A 21820-nucleotide genomic window follows, 5' to 3' on the forward strand; every position below is an offset into this window, starting at 1 on the left:
CTATCTTGAATTTCAAGATGGTGACTTCCGGTGTCTGGCAAACAGCCGGAAATGACCAAATACCATTCAATATGAATGTTCTCGGAACCAGAATTACGCCCAGATGACAGAAATTGATTTCACAGGTAATTTTAAAGTCCAAAATGATGACTTTCGGATTCTGAAAAACAGTCCAAAGTGACCAAATATCACCCAATATGAGTTTTTCTTTAACCAGTATCCTAAATACCATTTTGAAATCCAAGATGGCGACTACCGGTTTGTGGAAAACAGCCTAAAATAAACAAATACTACCCAATATGAGTATCTCTGGAACCAGAATGATGCAAGGAGCTAACAATTGACCTCAGGCACCATTTTGAATTGCTAGATGGCAACTTATAGGCAACAGTCGGAAATGACCGAATAATACTCAATATGGATATTTCCGTAAACGTGATGATGCATAAAAACCAAACATTGACCCTGGACACTATTTTGAATTTGAAGACGACCACTTTTAGTTTCTGGCAAACAACCAAAAATACCTCCCAATATTGGTATTTCCGGTGTCAGATTGATGCCAGAAAGCAGGCTTCTTCCGTTCTCTTGATTTTTGCCCAAATTTCCTTTTCTACCTGCCAAACCCCTTGGAGAACTAGACTTTCTCTCACATAGAGTGAGTAATTATCCACATTTAGGCGTAGAGTATTTCAGTCGCAGAGTTCCTTTTCACTCTTTATCATCACGCGTTAGGGATAAACCTTTATTTGCTCTCTCCGTTTGAGAGGGAGTAGTTTTCGTTAGCTTCTCCTTTACTAGAAGAGAAGTTGGCCAAATATCAAAACATTTAGGTTCATATTGAAGCCACATCCTAACAGTTTTCGAATTTAATATTATAGGAAGATTCACAACTCACCATGGGTGCGTATTCCGCAGAAAGTTCGATTTTATACTGTTTTTGCCGCACCCCAGAGCGATGAGAACGGTAACGCAATGCTCAGTTGGTCGCCGAGCAATTTATTTCATTTTTCTTGCGTGCGCGGATGCTCTGTCAAATTAGGAGCGTTTTTTCGTCAGAGAAACTATTACTCTGCGCTCTCTCTACAGCAGATGGTGTGATGCACATTGAATGTAAGATCGCAGTTGTTAAGAGGGAAGAAAACTCTTTCTCTTTAAGATGAAGATGAGCAAAACAAAGCCTGCCAGAAAGTCTGCTGATAATGACAGAATACCACTCAAAATGAATATATTCAGAATTAAGGCGATGTACAGAAGCCAAAAGACGAGGATGTTGTCATTTCGATAAAACCAATCATTTCAAACGATTTGTTATTTGACTTTGATCATATCCTATGGCCGATTCGTCGTGCATTTGCAGACTTCAAACAAACCGCAAGGAATCAATGAATTTGGAACGTTAAATTATGTTGAGGCCACATATATCGATCAAAGCAGGTATAGTTTTAAATAGTCTTTGAATTTCTCTTCTTTCCATAACTTTTGAGCCACATATCAAATTGTTATGAAGTTTGTTATTTGTAAGTTTGAGAGATGACTCGTTCGTATGACACTAGTTATGTTCAAATAAGTCATTTAATCTTTGAGATAATTGACTTTCGTTGTTTTATTAACAATTTAATACATAACGGTTGCGTAAGTTCGATTATAATCAAATGAAATGGGAACGTGTAGGGCAGCCAAAGTTTGAAACTACGTGTTCAATCATAATTCATCAGTTAACCCTTAACTAGCCCGCTCATCTGATAATAATAATCAAATCGGTTGTGTATTTTCTGAGATAATGAAGTTTCGTGATTTTCATATTTTTATACATTACAAATGAAGTTACAGTTCGATTACAGTAAAATTCAATAGGGTCTTCTGAGGCAGCTAGACCATTCATTTGACACTAATTTTGTGGAAATCGGGTCAGCCATCTCTGAGAAAAATGAGTGAGTCCAAGTAGTCTTCGGAATATGTTCCTTTGCATAGCTGGATTTCACATTTTTAAACATAACAGGCAAAGTAATAGTCCGATTGCAAAACAAATCAAAAGGGTCTTATGGGGCAATAAGACCTTCCATTTGACACTAATTTTATGAAAATCGGTACAGCCATCTCTGAGAAACATGAGAGAGATTAAACAGTCTTCAGAACACGTTTCTTTTCATAACTTTTGAACCACAAATTCAATCTTTATGAAATTCAAAACTTAAGAGTTTTCTGGGTAGCCCATTCTTTTGAGACCAATTTTGTTCAAATCGGTTGTGTAGTTTCTGAGATAATGATGTTTCATGATTTTCACATTTTTAAACATAAGCTCTAAACCAAAAATCCGATTACAAAAAAATTCAATAGGGTCTTATGGGGCAACAAGACCTTTCATTTGCAATTAATTTCATGAAAATCGGTCCAGCCATCTCTGAGACAAGTGAGTGAGAATAAAAATCTGCACATACACACACACACACATACAGAATATGCTCAGCTCGTCGAGCTGAGTCGAGTGATATATGCCATGCGGCCCTTTGGAGCACTTTTACGGAAATCTACTTTTTTACGGAAATCTGCTCCGGTGCGACCATTTTGAGGACAACTCATCAGTTGGACTCTAAATAGATGTAAATCGATTCCTGGAGTGATTTCAAGAATTTTGATATGCATATTGCTAGGGTTTCTATCACTCATGTTGGTGGCCATTTAGGGCCCCACGGGAATTTGCTCCGGTAAGACCATTTCGAGGACAACTCACCAGTTGGACTCGAAATGGATGTTCATTTTGTGGGTACCCGGGTACTCTGCCGTGTACTTACGTGGTAAAAAATTTCGAAGCCCCCCCCTTCGACCCTCCTTGTTTCTACAAACAGACTAATGATGAAAAATGGTTTATTTCCACTAGTTAGGAGCATTCCATAAGTTTCAGCTGTCTAAGTTGACGTTATCCTTGGTTTTTGAAGCAATAAAGTCTGAAAAGGTACCCGGGTACCCTGCCGAGTACATAACGGTTAAAGACAACTCGAAAGTTATGACTTTGATTTAGAACAATGCAAAACATCTGATTGAAGAATGTATTTTTTTTAAACATATTAATCTTTCCAACCGCTATCCTTCGTAGGCTAGCAATACGTGAAACTGGCTCAAAAAGTAATTTCTGGTCGGATGTGGTCCTTTTTCTTGTCCTGCACAAAAAAGTCGCATAAATAAAATAACCGCATAAAAAAAGACGCACAAGAAAAATTTCGCACAAAAAAAGTCGCACAAAAACAGGTTTGACTGTATTGAGAAGTGGGAGATGCCGAATAAAAACTTCACCGCCGTAAAAACGAAAACACCGCGCAAGAACGCGATCTTGCGGAAATGGAAAACTGCTTCACAATGCACGATACAAGAAGCTTCTATATAGTAACTATTGTGAGCCAAACAAACAGTCAAAATCTGAGCCAAACGAAATAGAAAGGTAATACCACATTGACGGGTAATGCAATCAGGTACAATAAAGAACGTGTTTATTTTGTTACTATTTTCGTGTGTGTTATTGCTAAACAAAAAATAGAAATTCTAGAAAATTGCACTTCAATTCCAAACTATTTTAATTTCTTCTTTTACCTTTTTATGGTTAGCACAATAATGATCAATGGTGAAATTAAACATAAGCTTAAAATTTAACACTACCACGGTTTTTGCGATGTGTTTCATTATTCTTCAGGACTTTCATCGTCACCACCGATTGTACGAACCCAGTTTCCAAATTTATATTTTTTCGTAGTTCATCTCTTTTTATGAGTGTTTCTGGTGATAAGCGAAATCAGGAATCAGACCGTGCCAGTTCCTGCCATGTGTAACAACAGGGAGGTTAACCTGATTACCGATAAGCCGCAGGTGGCCAGATGTTGGAATCAACACTTTGAAGTGTTTTTGAAAGGTGAGGAAGGTTGGAACGTCATTGGAGGGAACAGGAAGGAATTTGGGAAGGATGAACAAGCTGTGAATTCACCAACCTTGGACGAGGCAAAAAAAGCTTACAGAGAGCTGGCTAACCGGTCGAAATTTTCATAGTTAGGAGTGAGTGGTTGTATATTGTAATTTGGAAAAAATAATGAAAGATTATAGCTTTTGAACCATTCCTGTGAATTTTGGTGCTCGCAGCTGGAAGTGCAAAAAGTCTTCAGAGACTGAAATGACATTTTCCCGTAAGCAAACGTAGAAACGACAAACCTGGCGAGCAATTACTCTGTAGTCTTTTCATGCACTTCTTTCTTTGCCACGGGCAACGGAATTCAGAAGAATGATTAAAAGCTATAATCTTTTATGTTTCCTAGTTTGAGTTTAAGGACAATTTTTTTTCACGGGACATAAACTCGAATGTAGCAACTATCCATTCATAACCCTCCTAAATGCCGCTTAAAATATTTTCTTCCGTATTCTGTTCCATAGACTAAGGCCGTTGCAGGAAACTTTTGTTGCTTAATACCAGTGCGGTTTTCGGGCGGAATGATCTACAACGATTGACATGTTTCGAAAACACAACTTGCAGATACATTATCGCAATGAGCACAAAATTTGCGTTCTACAGGACGCTGTTTTCCCCGGTGGTACTCTACAAACATGAATCATGAACGCAGAAGGAGGCTGATCGTCGAGCGCTTGGAGTCTCTAAGCGTAGAATTCTGGGATCAATCGTATGTCGTACGTACGTCAAATCATACGAAGCATACGAAATACGCTGATATTGTTGTATTGGACATGACAGGTTACAGTTGGCTGGCCACGTATCACGTATGGTAGATGAGCGACCAGCAAAGATAATATTCAGCAGAAACCTGGATACACAGCAGATCCCGCACGCGTTGGATGTATGTTGTCGACTAGGATGCCCAAGCAACGGGTGTAAGGGGAGATTGGAGAGGAGCAGTCCAAGACCGGGATTTGTGGAGGCGTATTCTGGATCCGGCATAGGATTTCTACGATCTGTCGCCATAAAAGTAGAGTTAGTGTCAAAAATTATTCTTTGAACTAAATTAATTTCAAACTTATTGACTATGAAAAGTGCCTATAGTAACAATTGAGAATTGAAACAATTTTTGTCGAAAATTGATGATAATTTTTTTGATAAAACTTTTAATGTTTCGACATCTTGCATACATTCAATGTACTCTGCTTATTTTTTTTTCTTCACATATGATGAGCTCTGCTTATTTGTAATCGATTTTTACTGGAGCAATGCATAGTTCTCCATCGAAAGCCTTAGATGCAAATCTGCATCTGTTACCACCCCATCAGGTAGTACAGCTAGAGGCGGAAAAAAGTGCACTGAAACTAACACGCCTCAAAGAACTATCTGAAGGAGATCAGAGAGGCCAGTTAGCAATCCTTAAAGATTTTCAGCTGAGCAAACTTATACTAGGTAACGAAAATTGGATGGAAACTAAACCAAACTTCGAAACACCTTTTAAAATTATAGAGACCGAACGGGAAATTTGGGAACAAGGAGGCCCGAATATTCGACAAGGCTCTGTCGTCTTTTACACAGACGGCTCGAAAATGAACAATTCAACAGGAGCAGGTATTAATGGGCCAGGAATAAGTATATCGATACCAATGGGTCGTTGGCCTACAGTATTTCAGGCTGAAATATTTGCAATTTTCGAATGTGCACAAATCTGTTTGGCTAGGAAGTATAAACATGCCAATATATGCATTTTCTCCGATAGCCAAGCAGCACTAAACGCATTGAAAGCCTTCACATGTACCTCTTAGCTAGTATGGGAGTGCATCCTTTCACTAAAACAACTGGCAGAAAGGAACCAAGTCAAGTTATTCTGGGTTCCTGGTCACTGTGGAGTGGAGGGCAATGAAAAAGCCGATACGTTAGCTAGACAGAGGTCATGTACCGATTTTATTGACCCAGAACCGTTCTATGGGGTGTCATCAAGCGCCTTGAAAGCAGAATTAAGAACCTGAGAACATCGGACAATACAAGAGAACTGGATATGCTCTGAAGGGCTACGCCAGTCGAAACGCTTTATAACACCAAACGTGAAAAAAAGCCAGCAACTGCTTAGTTTAAACAAAAAGGAATTAAGCACAATAACAGGTCTGTTCACCGGACATTGTTCGAGTAAGCATCACCTAGAACAAATTGGTCAGTCAGATGACGAGATTTGTCGCCTCTGTGGGTTCGAATGTGAAACCGCAGAACAATTGCTCTGCCAATGCAGTGCATTAATACAGCGCAGAATAAGAGCCTTTGCAAAAGGAACTATGGAGCCTTTGCAGGTCTGGTCTGCAAATCCTATTGAGGTAATACATTTGATACGAAATTCAGTGCCAAATAGGGAGAAAGGGTGCGATATGACAAGGACGATCACTCCTCTCAATAGTGATATGTCTGCCACAAGTACCTAGAAGAGGCGTACCACAAAAGATCAACACAATGGTCGCAGTGGTCCAAATCTTACAAAAAAAAAACGATGGTGTAATCATAGAACAATGACTTTGTGCTCCATGAAGATCTGAAACGAATATGTTATACCTAACAATTTCACAATCAAACCAGATATTTTAGATTTTCGTAACCAACTCGAATCACTCGAATCAACACATATCTCCGTCAAATGTTATGAACAATGAAAAGCTATATTAATTCATATAATGTATATATTTAATTGAAATTATTTTTATTTCATTTGATTGTTCATTAGTTATGTTTTCAAGTTACCTCATTTTTCAATAAACTTTCAATAACGCTTTCAATATATTGTGTATATAACAGTTAGAAAAAAGTGCCAAAATTTATGTCGAATCGCATATAAAAAATTGCTTCTACCACTTATGGTAGAAAACTCCATCCACTCATCGCAGATTTCAATGATATTTCATTCAATTTGCAAACAAAGTCGTGCTTTACGTCATAAGCAATTGCAATTTAAATGAGAAAATGATGTACGTGACGTGTAATATTCAAAATTTTTTACTGTGTAGATGATTATAATAACAAACATGTATTATTATTAGTTTGATTATGAAACAGTTTGAATATAAGACTGCTCGACAGTTACAATAACGATTTTCATTCTTCAATCCATTAGAATTTTCAAAGCTTTCTTAGACCAATGATTAGGGAACCAATACATTAGAGAAATGACAAGACACTCACCGTTAAGGCAACTGTCAACATCAAAACGGATAACGGCAATGCAAAATTATACAGCTCGCCCGTTTTGATGTTGACAGTTGCCTTAACGGTGAGTGTCTCGTCATTTCTCTAATGTATAGGTTCGCTACCAATAATGGGTACTCAGTTAATTTCTCCCCCTGTACTAATCAGGCCCCTAATCCTATTACAGTCGAACCTTCTTGAGTAGCTTCTGATATTATCCGTTACTCTATTTCAGTTCCTTTTATTTCCCAATGAACTCGTCCCCAGTAAAAAAATTACCTCTTTTTGATACCTTCATTACTCGACGGATGTTTCAGTACGATAACTACGCTCGTTGTTTGGTTACTAGGAGTTGATAATGTTTTCAAGTTCGTCAGTCGGGAAAATTATGTGACAGATTCAATTAATCTCAATTGGTTCAAGAGATGGCGAAAATTGAGAAACGATAACTTTAAGTGCTGACCGTTACCCGAACGATCGAGATTAGGGAGTAATTTAATTTCTGATTCGACCTCAACGACCAGAAAACAGTAACGAATAAAAATAATCACAGGAAGAAAATCTTTAAAACAAAAACATTGTTATTTTTTTAAGCAAACAAAATTGTTCATAAATGAAATACATCCAAAAAAATATAAAAAGCAAAAACACAACAGTAAGTATTGTTATTGCTTATGATACACTCTCACGCGATGGTACCCTAAATTGGGTACTTTTCCACTCAGCTTTTCAATAGAAATCTCGGAGGTTATACGTTTGAAGGCGAAGAATGACGCAAACGAGAAACCTGTTTTTCACGGTGATTGCACCGATCATTGTAGCAAGAACGTAATACGTATTGGTGCGGAAATCGCCAATTCCAGCCAACGGAGATTTTTTGGGTGATAGCAACGTAGAAATCGAAGATGAAAGAAAACGTTATCGGTCAAAAGATGCATGAAAGGTAGAAAAGTAGAGAAATTAAGTAACCTGAACAAACATGCTGATGGGTCCCTTTAATTGATAAATCAAACATATTTGTTTACATTTATACAACGTCTATTTTCTTATCAACAAATCCCAAAACATGTTTCATGAGGTGAGAAAAATCAAACTAGCTCCAGGTGGTTTCTACTTCTGAATGATGTATGGAGGCTACCTTCTTAACTTGGTCCAGCTGAAACTTCCATGTCCAGAAAACAGATTTAGCCCATACCGCAGAAAAAAGAAGAAAAAAAAACAAACCGATGAAAGTGAAAGGAATCGTGATTGGTGTGTTTACTGGCACAGAGCGCGGGCTCGAGTGTTACGTGCATCGGAAAGTGGTTGCCGATCTTGTTGTCTTTCATTCACGTAATTTTACGCACTGAGACAGTTTGTTTGTCTAACCTGGTAAACTGCTAAATGTGATTATCGACGTTGACACCCATAGTGACCTCTTTTTGATCTACATCACATCATTGCATAATCGAGCCTGAAGGTAGCGCTCCACTAATACAACATTGTCCACGATTTGAGCGGGGCTCAAGCACTCGCAACAACCGCTTTTTTATGGGAAATAATCATTCCGATTTTATGAACGTGAACGAAATATATTTGTTCATTCGCTCGTTTATTATTGCCCGGGGAATGCCGGTTCTAAATTTGATCACGAAACAAGTCAAGCGCGGTATGAGCAAACATGGAGGGCAATCATATAACAACAGACCGTGTTTGAGTGAGAAGCTCCCGGAGCAAACGATATCAGCAGAATAGTATGCAAACGCGAACAACATATTTGAGTCGTTACAAGCTTTAGTACCGTCTTCTATCTGCATGCCAAGGCTCACGAAGGGATGCTTGTTCACACTATAACAATTCCACCGTGCTGAGTGTAAAATGGAAATAAATTTCATATGAAAATGAGTGCATTTTAAGTTCTATTATCAAAACATGAATTGAAATACTCAAAGGGATACTATCGTTCATAGAAAAAAATTAAAACCCAAAAACATGGTAAAAAGTCCTTAACATCTCTAGTCAACACTTCATATACGATAGTTTTTCACCCTACATGATGAGAAGGAAAAAGTGTTCTATTTTGAATATTAACATGAACTGCAGCGTCATTACTAATAGAACCGGTGCTTCCTTGCGTTGGGTGCAGGTCATAGCCGTGCGCACGGGGGAGTTTTTTGGGTTTCAAAATATAAGTCCAAAGTGAATTCATTTCGAGCTAGCAATCAAAAGACTAAAAAAATCAAATATTAAATTCAGGCCGATGAAAAAAATTGTACAAAATCAAGATTGAGCATGAATTAAAAACAAATCATCAGAGCATTGAGAGACAGCAATTTCTAAAATTAATACGAAATCGAAGCGCATAATCAGAATCCTAACAAAATCTATCTATATATTGAGAAAAATTTAAAAAGTAAATTAATATAAAAATACTTCCAAACAAGAATGATAAAGTTGTAAAATCAAAAAATATTATTATCAGATATGACAATATAAAAAGCCTTTTTTTTGTTTATAGCTTAGTGAAATTCATTAAAAAAGCTGAAATTTATAAATAAGAAAAACAATATAAAGATGAATCTAAAACATTTACTAGTAAGAAAAATGTTTAGAATGTAAAATTTGTTAGCCGAACAACTTGCGTCTTCTCCTCGTTCCACCAAACGAAAATCCTGCGCACAGCTATGGCGCAGGTTGTAGAGTCACTACAGGGTATGGCTTCCGGAACAATAAGCATGTGGAAAATTATTTCTTGTGCTCAGTTGAGCAACTACAAAAATTAAGTTCTATAATTTAAACGAAGCAAGTATAGAGCCAAAGCTGCACTCGTCTTCACTGTATCATGTTTATTGTTTAATAATAAAATCGCTACTTCCCTCGAGAAAATGTACACAATGAAGTAAATTTCCGTGTTCAGTGTAGCAATCACAAGCTAATCGCATCGAGTGTATTTCTCCACCAGCAATCGAGGGTAGTTCTTCCAGCCAACGGTAAATATTCTTTCTCAAAGGGCCATCATCAAAAGTCAACGAGCCACTTCGCCACTGCTTTTGAGCTCTATTTAATTCGAGAGCAGCTTGCACAATCCATCCAATACAACCCAGAGCGAGCACCCGAGTGGTATTCAGCGGTACCATTTGACTTGCTGCATAATTTAAAGTCCATGCGAAAAACCTCGAAGCAATTTTGGGTTATCGTTAGGAATCATGGCCGGGGTTTTCAGATACAGCTGGGCAGGGCGACCCGGAGACGTTGCTCAGTTTGAAGCAGAAGTGAAAAGCGGATTTCTTTGAAGTTTATCTTTTTCTCCTGCACTGACGGCTTTTCCAAAGGACTGAACAACAGCCCGTCAACAGCTTCAGTATCTTGGCAGAGAACCCCACGTACTTGATACCAGCCAGTAAATGTCCGTCTTTTTTTCCTCACAATCCTCGTAAACCAAGAAAACATTCGAACCTATCCCAATTACCCTGCAGCTAGGCAACAGTTTAATTTACGTCAAAGGCAATCTTGGGATTTGATAATGAATTTGGAATGCAGAAAGATTTGAGCTTGGTAGTAAAGCTTCCACACCAACAAACCCGACCGAACTCAAAGCAGCTGTCAACTCGCGCTAGCGTTTTCCATATTTTTACTTTTTTCCCGTCGCAACGAATCTTGCAAGCCGGAAAATTTGCACTGCACACAACAGGATGAGGGGGTGGGCTCAAGCAGCGAACGGCGTTGTTTGGCAAAGTTAATGCTTTCGGGTAAACTGGTAAAAAGCGATTATCTCCACTAATCTTGTTTCTTTTTTTAGAAGCACACAAAACGGCACAGCGAATTTGATTGTAACATTCCGTGGCGCTTTGCAAGCGGCATAATGGAGGCGAATTAGTGTCTTCCGGATCATATTTTCTTCCGAATCAGATTTTGTTCTTATTAAAACGGACTTATCTCAAGTTGCCCATCGGGGAAGTTTCTGATCTTTATTACGTTTCCGTCTTTCCTGGCATTATTTGTAAACTGTGATTGAATTTCCGCCTGTGTAAATTTAGTTTTGCCCTGCTAACGAAAAGAATTGTGGTAGAAGTCAGCTCAATCGGAACGGCCCGGAACTTTTCTTTCCAAGCCAACCGTTTCCTATGTGTGTTTAAATTCCACCCAATTACCTGCAGAGATCGAACTGTTCAATCCAAATGCTAATCATAATAGGTATCTGTTCCAATTTCGCTGACACACCTCCCAAACGATTGATGGTGGGTTCGTTTTTGGCCGGAAAAGCACTTTTCAAACAGCCATAACTCTCGATATGGCTAATACGTTACAGACATGCACATATTTCCAACCCCAAATGCGAGAGTCAGAAACTGAAAAACCCTCTTCACCATTTGTCACTGGGTTGCCTTCGGTTTTTCTGCTGATATTGACGCAATGCTAGACGTTGTGTCATAAGATGGGGAGCGATGCGAACAGCACAGATTTTTACCCCATGATAGGGGAAGCGAAAAGAATGGAGATCTCTTCCAAATCAAATTTTACGACTGGTACTCTAATAGAATCGTAATAATAACTTCCCATTCAACGGGGAAACAATGTTTTCCACGTGGAGCTCAGACGGAGAAAAATTGTCTGTTAGACATTAGGAGCACATTTTCGATACCTGAAAATTTGCGACCTATAAAAAAGGTGCAGGAATAAATGAATTGAAATAAAGAGCATTGCAGTGAGGAAACCGCAAATTTACATAATTTCAGAATAATACTTATACATTTATTTTATTTGTTGTGGGAAGGTAATAAAGATTACAAATAAAATTAGAGCCAAAACGGTTTGTTTGGTATAGTGTCTTTGGCAAAGTTGTAGATAATAATTTTGTCCTTCCATAAAAAATGTACCTTGTGAAAAAAAAAATATTTTTTTTTTCGCAAAATATAACTTTATTTTCTTGATATCTCCATCATTGTACCGGTTTCATTGTTTAGGTAACCTTTTGTAGTTTTTGTTAAAAAAAACACCCAAAATTAATACACCTAGCGGTGAGACCCAGCCTTTCTCTTTCGAACTTATTATTTATTTGAATAGATTTGCATGAAACCTTCAATTAACAGAAAAAAAACACCTTGATAATTTCTGCGGGAATTATTTTTCACTCAAAATAACTAATTTCTGGTAGCCAAAAGTATAACCATACCAACATTTTGGAAGTCACATGAAATAAATATGTTTTAAATATATGATGCGGTTTTTTTTTTGGTCCTGGTATAATCGAAACGTCACTGTACTCATATAGGGTAATCGCTCCATTATTCATCTCAACAGCTTGGTGCACCTATATTCATCTTATTTCTCTCATTTGTCCAATTTACCGTCAAATTTCTACAGATTTATGAAAGTGAATCTATTCGCTTCTCGATTTTCTCAAGTGGCTGAAAGTTTTTCGTTGAAAATATGGTAAAATTGGACGATAAATTGATCACAAAGGCGTTATGAGATGAATATAGGTACAATATATTTTGATCAATCAACTTCGTTTCTTTATATAACCTTTGAAACACGTATCTAATTGTTATGAAATTTGTTACTTGTACGTTTGAGAGACAGCCCATCGTTATGTTCAAATGAGTCGTGTAATTTTCGAGTTAATAGACTTTCGTTGTTTTCACAATTTAATACATAACGGTTGAAATAAAAGTCCGATTATAATCAAGTGAAATGGTAACCAAACCTTTCATTTGACACTAAGATTGTTGAAATTAGTCCAGCTATCTTTGGAAAAACGAGTGAATTTGAAAAGTCATCGAAACATGTTTCTTTCCACAGCTTTTGAACATCATGTCTAATCATTATAAATTTCTTTAGATAACCCTTAACTAGCACGTTCATTTGATTCCAATATTGTTCAAATCGGTTGTGTAGTTTCTGAGATAATGAAGTTTCGTGATTTTCACACTTCGATACATTACAGACAAAGTTACAGTCCGATTACAATGAAATTCAATAGGCTGTTATGAGGCAGCTAGACTTTCTACTCGACGCTAATTTTGTGAAAATCGGTTCAGTCATCTTTGAGAAAAGTGAGTAAGTTTAAGTATTCTTCGGAATATGTCTCTTTTCAAAGCTAGATTTCATATTTTTCAACATAACAGGCAAAGTAATATTCCGATTGCAAAACAAACCAAAAGGGTCTTATGGGGCAACTAGACCTTTCATTTGACACTGATTTTATGAAAATCGGTTCAACCATCTCTGAGAAACATGAGAGAGATTAAACAATCTCCAAAACACGTTTCTTTCCATAACTTTTGAACCACTATTTCAATATTTATAAGATTCAAAAGTTATAAGATTCAAAAGTTTCCAGGCAGCCCGTTGATTCACAATTTCGTTCAAATCGGTTAACCAATAAAGCAACTAAACCTTCAATTTAAAACTTAGATTGTTGAAATCAGTGATGCCATCTTTGGCAAAACGAGTGAATTTGATAAAGTTTTCCGAACACGTTTCTTTTCATAACTTCCGAACTACATGTTTAATCATCATAAAATTCGTTATTTAGGGGTTTTAAAAACAGCCCGTTCATTTGGTACCTATTTTGTTCAAATCGGTTGTGTAGTTTCTGAGATAATGGAGTTTCATAACTTTTACATTTTGATACATAACAGACAAAGTTACAGTCCGATTATATTAAAATTCAATATGGTTTTATCAGGCAACTAAACCTTTCTATTTCAACTTATTTTGTGAAAATTGGTCCAACCATCTCTGAGAAAAGTGAGTGAGTTTGAACAGTGTTTGAAACACGTTTCTTTGCATAACTTTTGAACTACATGCCCAATCATCATAAAAATATTCCACAAATGGTTCAAAAAACAAGCCCGTTCTTTTGATACCAATTTTGTTCAAATCGGTTGTGTAGTTTCAGAGATAATGATGTATCGTGATTTTTACATTTTGATACATAACCTCTAAACTAAAAATACGATTACAATGAAATTTAATAGAGTTTTATGGGGCAACTAGATCTTTCATTTGCAATTAATTTCATGAAAATCGGTCCAGCCACCTCTGAGAAAAAAGAGTGAGAATAAAAATTTGCACATACACACACACACACACATACAGAAAATGTTAAGCTCGTCGAACTGAGTCGAGTGATATATGTCATTCGGCCTTTTGGATCACTTTTACATCTTCGGTTTTACAAGTGATTGCTATTCCTTTCTAGGAGAAAGGCAAAAAGAAATAAAAATTGAAACCGGAATGGTTTGGTTGACAAATATGATGTCTTCAACAATGTTGTAAAAAAGTAAAGCCTTGGTGCTACATTTCGATTCGGAACTTGACCTTCTGCTGTTCACCGTTAACTGTCGCTGTTCGCCACTGTTCGCCGTTAATTGTTCAATGTACAGGACAATTACGAGGTTAGCGCTACGATCCTACTGACACTAACAGTCTCTCCCGAGCTGAGACTCCAACCTACGACGGCTGGCTTATTAGGCTAGCATCGTACCTCGCGATCAACTGTTGTGGACAGTAATTTTGTCTTTTCAAAAAAATTTACACCGTAAGACAAAACAAATGAAAACAAATCACAAAAACATTATTGTTAATGAGATACCTATCTCAAAAAAAATACCCACGTATTAAAAATTTGAGTTTTTGACGTAGAACTACGTCTCTCAAGACGGCTACATACTCGGCTACAGAGGGATGTAAAATGAAAATCTAAAAACGGAAAAAGTGAAGAATATGTCCGATTTAAAATGCTAATAAATCGACTAGTTTTCGATGTATTCCCTCCGTTCTTGCTGCAATAAATTAGAAAACCTTCTAAGAATCCTTCCAAATGCAGAAAAATTGTTATTTTATTATTCTAACTATTGTACTATTGAAAATTGTCAAGCCTTGTCAAAACGCAAAATCCGACCTCTGATTGGCCGTTATATGATGGCTTTTCCAAGCTGTCCGAAACTGCACATTCTAGGCAGCGACAACAGCAGTGTTCACTTAGCAGTAGCATCAGCTGTGGCAGCGGATAGAAGCAGCAGCTGTGGAAACAGATAGCAGCATCAGCAGCTTGTGGCAAGTTGCCACTGGCAACGGATAAGAGCAGCGGCAGCGGGTATCAGCAGCGATAGTGGCAGGGCCAGCTAATGCAGCGGCGCTTCCTTTAAAATAATGCTGTCTTTGTGCGGTGTTGCCTCCTTTTGACAACACACTAACGTTCTGGAATGCTGGCATTTAAAATACATGAGTCGTCAAAGTTTTAGTGTTGAGAGCTTTTCATTGTGTTACTGGAAGGAATACCTTATTCGCACTATCAATGATAACGCAAAAAAGCGATCAGTATCATAATCGATATTGAATCAAACAAGGAATTGTCCTTTTCACAATGAATTTATTGCCCTATTTGAAGAGTTAATATTTTATCTTTCGTTTATTACACTTCACGCTAAATTTTCGAGAAATAAATTTGGCTTTCATCGCCAGTAACAAACCCGAACAGCTTTTGTTATCTGCATAATCAAACCTCAAAAATTGTCAAGATTAATTGATCGTAATTATGCGACCTAAAAATAAACCCTAAAAAATGTCAAGCCCTAATATGCAAGTAAAAATAGTCAACCCTTGTTGGAACGCAGATTTCAAAAGATCTGATTGGTCGTTATATGATTGTTTTCCCAAGCACGGTCGACAGAATTATAGACCTAGTAATTCTGAATGTACTATTTGGCCTATATAAGAGCCTGTTTAAACCGAAACTGCTCATAATAGTTCTAGACAGCGACTACAACAATCTGTATTTATGTTTGCATATCTGTATCTGTATTTGCAGCAGCAGCTGTGGCAGCGAGTAGCATCAGCAGCAGTAGTGGTATCAGCAGCGATAATGGCAGGGCAAGCCGGTGCAGCGGCACTTCCTCTAGTAAAAGCTGCCTTTGTGCTCGCTACTGCAGCATCAGTAGTAAATACATTTGCCGGCACTTCGTCTAATCAAAAGTTACCTAACACACAAACGTTTAAAAATGCTGGCATTTAAAATATATGGGCCGTCAAATTTCCAGAGTAAAAACAGCTTTTAACTGTGTTATTAAAAAAATGCCTTAATCCCCTCAGTCGGGGTAGCACACACATGCGATCAACATTATATCCGATATGAAATTGAACAACAACTGTCCTTATAAGGACAACGAACAAAATATTGAAGTTTTAATATTTTCTCGTTTCGCACTAGAATTAAAAGTAAAATGTTATTTTAATCGCATGAACTCTGACTGTTGACAGGGCCGGCGTCACATTATTTTCCCGAGTGGGTAGAAGGCAATGGAGGGGGATAATTCCGTGTGGGTAAGTACCCACAGAGATATTTTTCGAATGGGTTCTACTACCCACACTACCCACATGAACCGCCGGCCCTGACTGTTGAAACTTGTTTGCGTTGTATAGTGTTTGTTCCACTCCTGTTCGGTGATGTTTGTGCAAACTAAAATTCGGTATCACTTAAACTCCTCTTTGGCACACAGTTTTAAACCTATTCAATACAAGTAATGTAACAAACAACCTGCTGTAATTCTACGTAAACCTTGCGGGCGTGACTTTGCATATAACCCTTGTGATTTTTTTTCTACGAAAACTACGAAATATGATACGAAAATTTGTGCTTGTGCCCATAATGAGATAGTGTGAGTAGAGTGCTCAGTGCAAAGTACAGTCTAATCCCTCTATAACGACACTTTCTATTGTGACAAATCTCGCTATAGCGACATTCTCAACAGTCCCTACTCTTTTATACTAAAATTATTCGTTTAATTGCGACATTTCGCTATAACGACCTTCCTCTATAACGGCATATAAAAACTAACACTTGTCATTCTTTATTGCGACAATAGTACATTCGAATCTCTCTATAATGACATTGCTAAATCTATAACGACATTCTCAACGGTACCTTCTGTTCTACATATGCAATAATTCTTCGTATTATTGCGACATTTCGCTATAACGACAGTCCCTTGCGATGTCGCTATAAAGGGATTCGATGGTATGTCGTTCTAGGATTTGTTGAGCCAATAATAAACCAAACGGAATTGGACGTGATCTTATACTCGGGTAATAAACCGTATTGTTTTATCCACTCTGTTTTTGATGTAGAATTGCATCTTACGGCAACATATATAGAGGTACAAATTCAAAAACCGAAAACATCGAGGGTGTCACAAAAGTGGTCCACTTTCAAATGTTTAAAACTCACTCAGTTTTCAACCGATTTTCTCCATTGTTACAACAATCGATTGGAAAATCCGAATGCACTGTAGTTTGATTATTCGAACTATTGTACTATTGAATATTGCCAAGCCTTGCTGAAATGCCGATTCCGACCTTTGATTAGTCGCTCAATGCTTGCTTTCCTTAATACGGTCGACTGAATATTATACCTGGTTGATGTGCTCTCGGGCTTTATAAAAGCCTACTTCTGCACAAACTAATCATTTTACTAATGGATGGTGAAAAAAACGGTTCCAACTTATTAGCAGTTAGTAGCAATATCGGTAACAGCAGAAGTATATCCAATCACTGTTGCAAGAGGATAATTTATTGGGAATTGGATCGACCAGCAGCAAGCAGAGACAGTGTTAGATTTTGTATCTCCTTCCTGTGTGAAAAGCACCGTCAACCTACAAGCTTGTCTCCAGTTTTATGGAAACTCTAACTAACCGTCCTTTTTAAGGACAAACACATATTTTCTATACTTCTGTACTACAACAATCGTACTACAATAAAATTTACTATCAAGAAACGGAGTACTATTTACTCTTAGGAACTCTAACCATCTTAGTATTGAAAAACAGCACCCGGGATTGATTTGGAGTGACTTAACAACAAACTGTCACAAAATTAGCATATCGAGGTATGAGTTCTAAACAAAATCGGGTTTTAAAATTTTAAACTTCTCCCCTATTTGGGTCTATCATTATTAAGACTTTTGAAGACACTTGAAAGGTAAACCATGAATCATGCAATAAGTAGATTAAAATCAAATTTCAATACATGGGCATGTTTTTTGTGGTACTGTGGATAAAATTGAGTGTTCACTATCTGCAATGTTCTGGTGAGTCGCAGAAATAATTTAACTACTTCATAATTAAATAACTTCACAATGTAGCTAACACAATTTCTTTTCACCTGTCTTTAAACAGGGTCAACATGAGAACACATCAATCGTGTTCTCAAACCTATTGTGAGAAATACATTAACATAAGATATGCTGTCGTAATTCTACGTTATCTTGCGGTCGTGTCTTATAAACAACCTCTTCAACTATTTTTCCAAGTTGAGGCTCTGCTGTCTCAAGCTGACAAACTTTCCTTTCTTTCACTCCTTAATATTTCTCACTCAGTTTCGGTGTCTTCAATTTTTTTCGAACACTTTTGTCAACAACTTCCAATTTTAAGCCACTCCCTTGGTGGAAATTTTCATTTTTGGGTAAAAAACAGACACAAAATCAATTGGAAAATTTATTCTAAAAAGGTACGCATATGAACACAATTGTATTGTTTTTCAGATTTTGCAGTGGAAAGAAATAGGGTAGAGTAATACTTAGTGGTAGTCGCCCACTTCGTTATATCAATTCAATTTTTCTGATAATCTGAAGATGTTCCGACACTCAATAATACAATTTTTTACGTACCTAATACAACATCAAAACCGAAAAATGAGTGTTGCCTCAAAGCTGAGTTAAAAATCAATTATTTTTGGTTTTGATTCGCAGCTTTCAACAATCACAAACTCGCTTGTTATAACTGTACTGTTTTGAATGCATTATTTCACTAAACAGACCAATATCTAAAGCAATGGGTAACGTTTTCCCAAACTTTTGTTATAACAGTTGACATAGCTTTTCAATTGAAAAATAGTGAAAATAATATTTAAGAATCAACAGGAAAAGCAGTATTAACCATACGGAGCTCGCTTTTTGTTCAAATATTTTAGCGGTAGTAGAAATTATAATATCTTTTTCATATGCTTTTAAACTTACTACCACTGAACTGATTTTGAACACGAATCTTGATTGATAGGTGATGCATTATGCACAGTATTTTGTGATTGTGATGAACTTCTCACTACATCGTATCTGCAACGGATTTTTATCGATGTTCATTTCATACCTATGTTGTAAGTGGCCCCGCCTTTTTTTTTCAAGTTACATAATTCTCTCAGTTCCAAGACACGCTAAGACATTTTATTCCGTATTAAAAATGTACGAAAAATGAATATCTCATTCCGTGTTGACGGGTCACAAGCGGTTCTCTCCGATGGAACACTCTTAACCACTTTGTAACATCAAAGTCAACCTCTTTTAGAAAAGCTGATTCAATATTTAGGAGAGCTAAACTACATGAGAATCATGAGAATCAATCCTGCGTGCTGACCTTACAACGCTACCTTACTAATAGCCTTGAGGACTAGAAGACTTCTAGGGGAGCTATATGTTTAATCCATAAATGAAGCATGTATGTACATAATAAACACAAAACAACAGGGTACTTTTAATTTATTTTGATACGTTCAATACGAACATATTATGACTATAATAAAATATCAATCTAACTAGATACTAACTAATCAAATTGCGGAAGTTCAGAACGAATCAATATGTATCAATAATTTTCACCTAAAGTCGTAATTGAACTCATAAATTTTTATTGCTATCGCGATCACAAATAGACAGGTATAAAAAAAGTCACCATGCAAACTTACCGATCAATAGTGATAATAAAATGATCACTTTGCTGTTCACCACCATTTTTCCGCTTGACGTTTTCTGTAGCTCCGACCGTAGTTGTTTACCGTTTCCTGCGAAACCGTACACACATACAAAATAAGAAAAGATGGTTGTTGCTTCTGTTCAACGGCTGTGGCTTTTTGCGTATTTTTTCTATGACTATACTTTTTCTGCTTGCGGTAATATGTAGGGGTACACTCCTTTCACTATCGTTGGACAGAAAGCTTTTTACTGGCTGTACATTTGTATAGGCATTACCACATTATGTTCTCAATCACTACCTCCTTGCTTCCCCGGTTCGGCACTGCTGTAAAAGCAGACTGGCTGGAGCGACTGCGTTCACATTGCAGAAAAATAACATTTAATTCTTTATTATATTATTCTATTTCCGAACGGTATATTACTTTGGCTTCTGCCTTATTTCCGTTCCGTTCGAATTGGTTTCAACCAACAGCGATGTCTTTGGGTTACCTGCTTGCAATCGAATTCATAAGCATTCTTTTTCAATTACGAAGTCGTCCTATTTTCTGCTTCCGAATCTAACGTAGGTATGTAGGTACCTTACATGAAATTTAATGCCGATTGAACAAAATGTGCGAATTGATTGCACATTCAATGTACGTCTTTCAAACTTTGCTTTAAACTTTAGAAAATGATCAAGTAATGGCAGTAATGTTATCAGATATTATTATTCAGATATTCAGGGAATCTTAATCGGAAGTTTGAGATAGATTTTTTACCTTTCCGAGTCATTTTAGTCATCCTAGCAAGAATTTACTCCCATCAAGCGTGAATTTACTTCCGAAGATTTTCAACGGACATTGGAAGCAACGTACTGTAGCCAGCTTTAAAGTTTATAATTATTAGAAAGTTCCACAAACCAGCCAGCCAGTAACAGCAGTAACAACAAAAAAGAACCAGTAAAAGCCAATAAGAGGTAATGAGCACTTTTACCAATCCACTGACAAGAAAAAAAAAATCTCGGAGCCTCGCCCCACACCGCAACCGCGACAAATCAGTTGGATGCAGTCTGGAAAGCTCCTTTGCCTTGTTACAGTTTTCTCTCACTTTTCACCACCCAAAGCCCTGAACTTTAGCAACTCAACCGCAGGGCGTAATTGTTACACCACCAATTGTTGTTTTTCGCAACTACCAGCCTGTAGCCAAGATTGGTCTACTGATGAGGATATTTCTTGGACGACAAAACCCTTATCAAACTGACTTTTTAATCCTTGACGTTTACGCTCCAGACATCTGGGCTTATTATAGTATCTTCTAGTTAGCACACTATAGGAAGGGTGTCTCTACTCACAAAAAAATCACAATTCAATCCAAATCCAAACAAATCTGAGATAAATTTTGTAATGCATATACTAGAATAACAACCGACCGTGCGATCACTGACGTAGACTCCGGGAATGCGCGAAGATGTTGGTCTGGCAAAGTGCTGGCACAAACTGTTGATCCGGGTGAAAGAGAAACAAGTTTTACCTTTGAGCCGCAAAAGCAGCTTGCAATAGCTTAAGAGAACCCGTGATCGTACACAACACTGGGGCCACATCGTCACCAGTGTGCGCGATCGGAGGCCCTGAGAGTGACGACGGGGTCGTTTCACATATAGTGAGGAAAGGGTATCTTCTAGCTCCCTCCCCGGGGTGCTACCAGTACGAGAATATGTTTCGCGGCTAAAGACTTCTTTGCATTGCAACGCGGCTTCAGATTGCGCGACATTCAAACGATCGATCGATTGGTAAATGCTACCGATTGGAAGCATATTTATTTTTAATCTGATTTTGGTTGAGCACACATTGCTGGATTGATACAAGTTATGTCGGTAATATCTACACAATAATTAATCAGCCTGAACAGGTTCATGCAACTATTTGCATCTGATTAAACGTGTTATATAAAAAACTCTTGGGATGCACTACAAA

General features: G+C 37.3%; 1 protein-coding gene across 4 annotated transcripts in view; it reads right to left on the minus strand.

Annotated features, from left to right (window-relative positions):
• Positions 1-21404, minus strand: part of LOC129730399 (protein obstructor-E-like) — a 102638-nt gene extending 81234 nt beyond the window's left edge. Inside the window, exons 1-3 of one of the 4 annotated variants that reach the window (XM_055689712.1) lie at positions 21199-21250; positions 20052-20121; positions 19862-19957 (exon numbers count right to left, since the gene is read on the minus strand). In XM_055689712.1, the coding sequence (XP_055545687.1) occupies positions 19862-19907 (46 nt within the window). In that variant the 5' untranslated portion in view covers positions 19908-19957; positions 20052-20121; positions 21199-21250. Of the gene's footprint in view, positions 1-19861; positions 19958-20051; positions 20122-21198 lie in introns of all 4 variants that reach the window. The other 3 variants (XM_055689709.1, XM_055689711.1, XM_055689710.1) reach the window with 3 other exon arrangements.
• Between the last annotated feature and the right edge of the window lie 416 nt (positions 21405-21820).

This window comes from Wyeomyia smithii, chromosome 3 (assembly GCF_029784165.1).
Source record: "Wyeomyia smithii strain HCP4-BCI-WySm-NY-G18 chromosome 3, ASM2978416v1, whole genome shotgun sequence".
NCBI classification, from domain to species: domain Eukaryota; kingdom Metazoa; phylum Arthropoda; class Insecta; order Diptera; family Culicidae; genus Wyeomyia; species Wyeomyia smithii.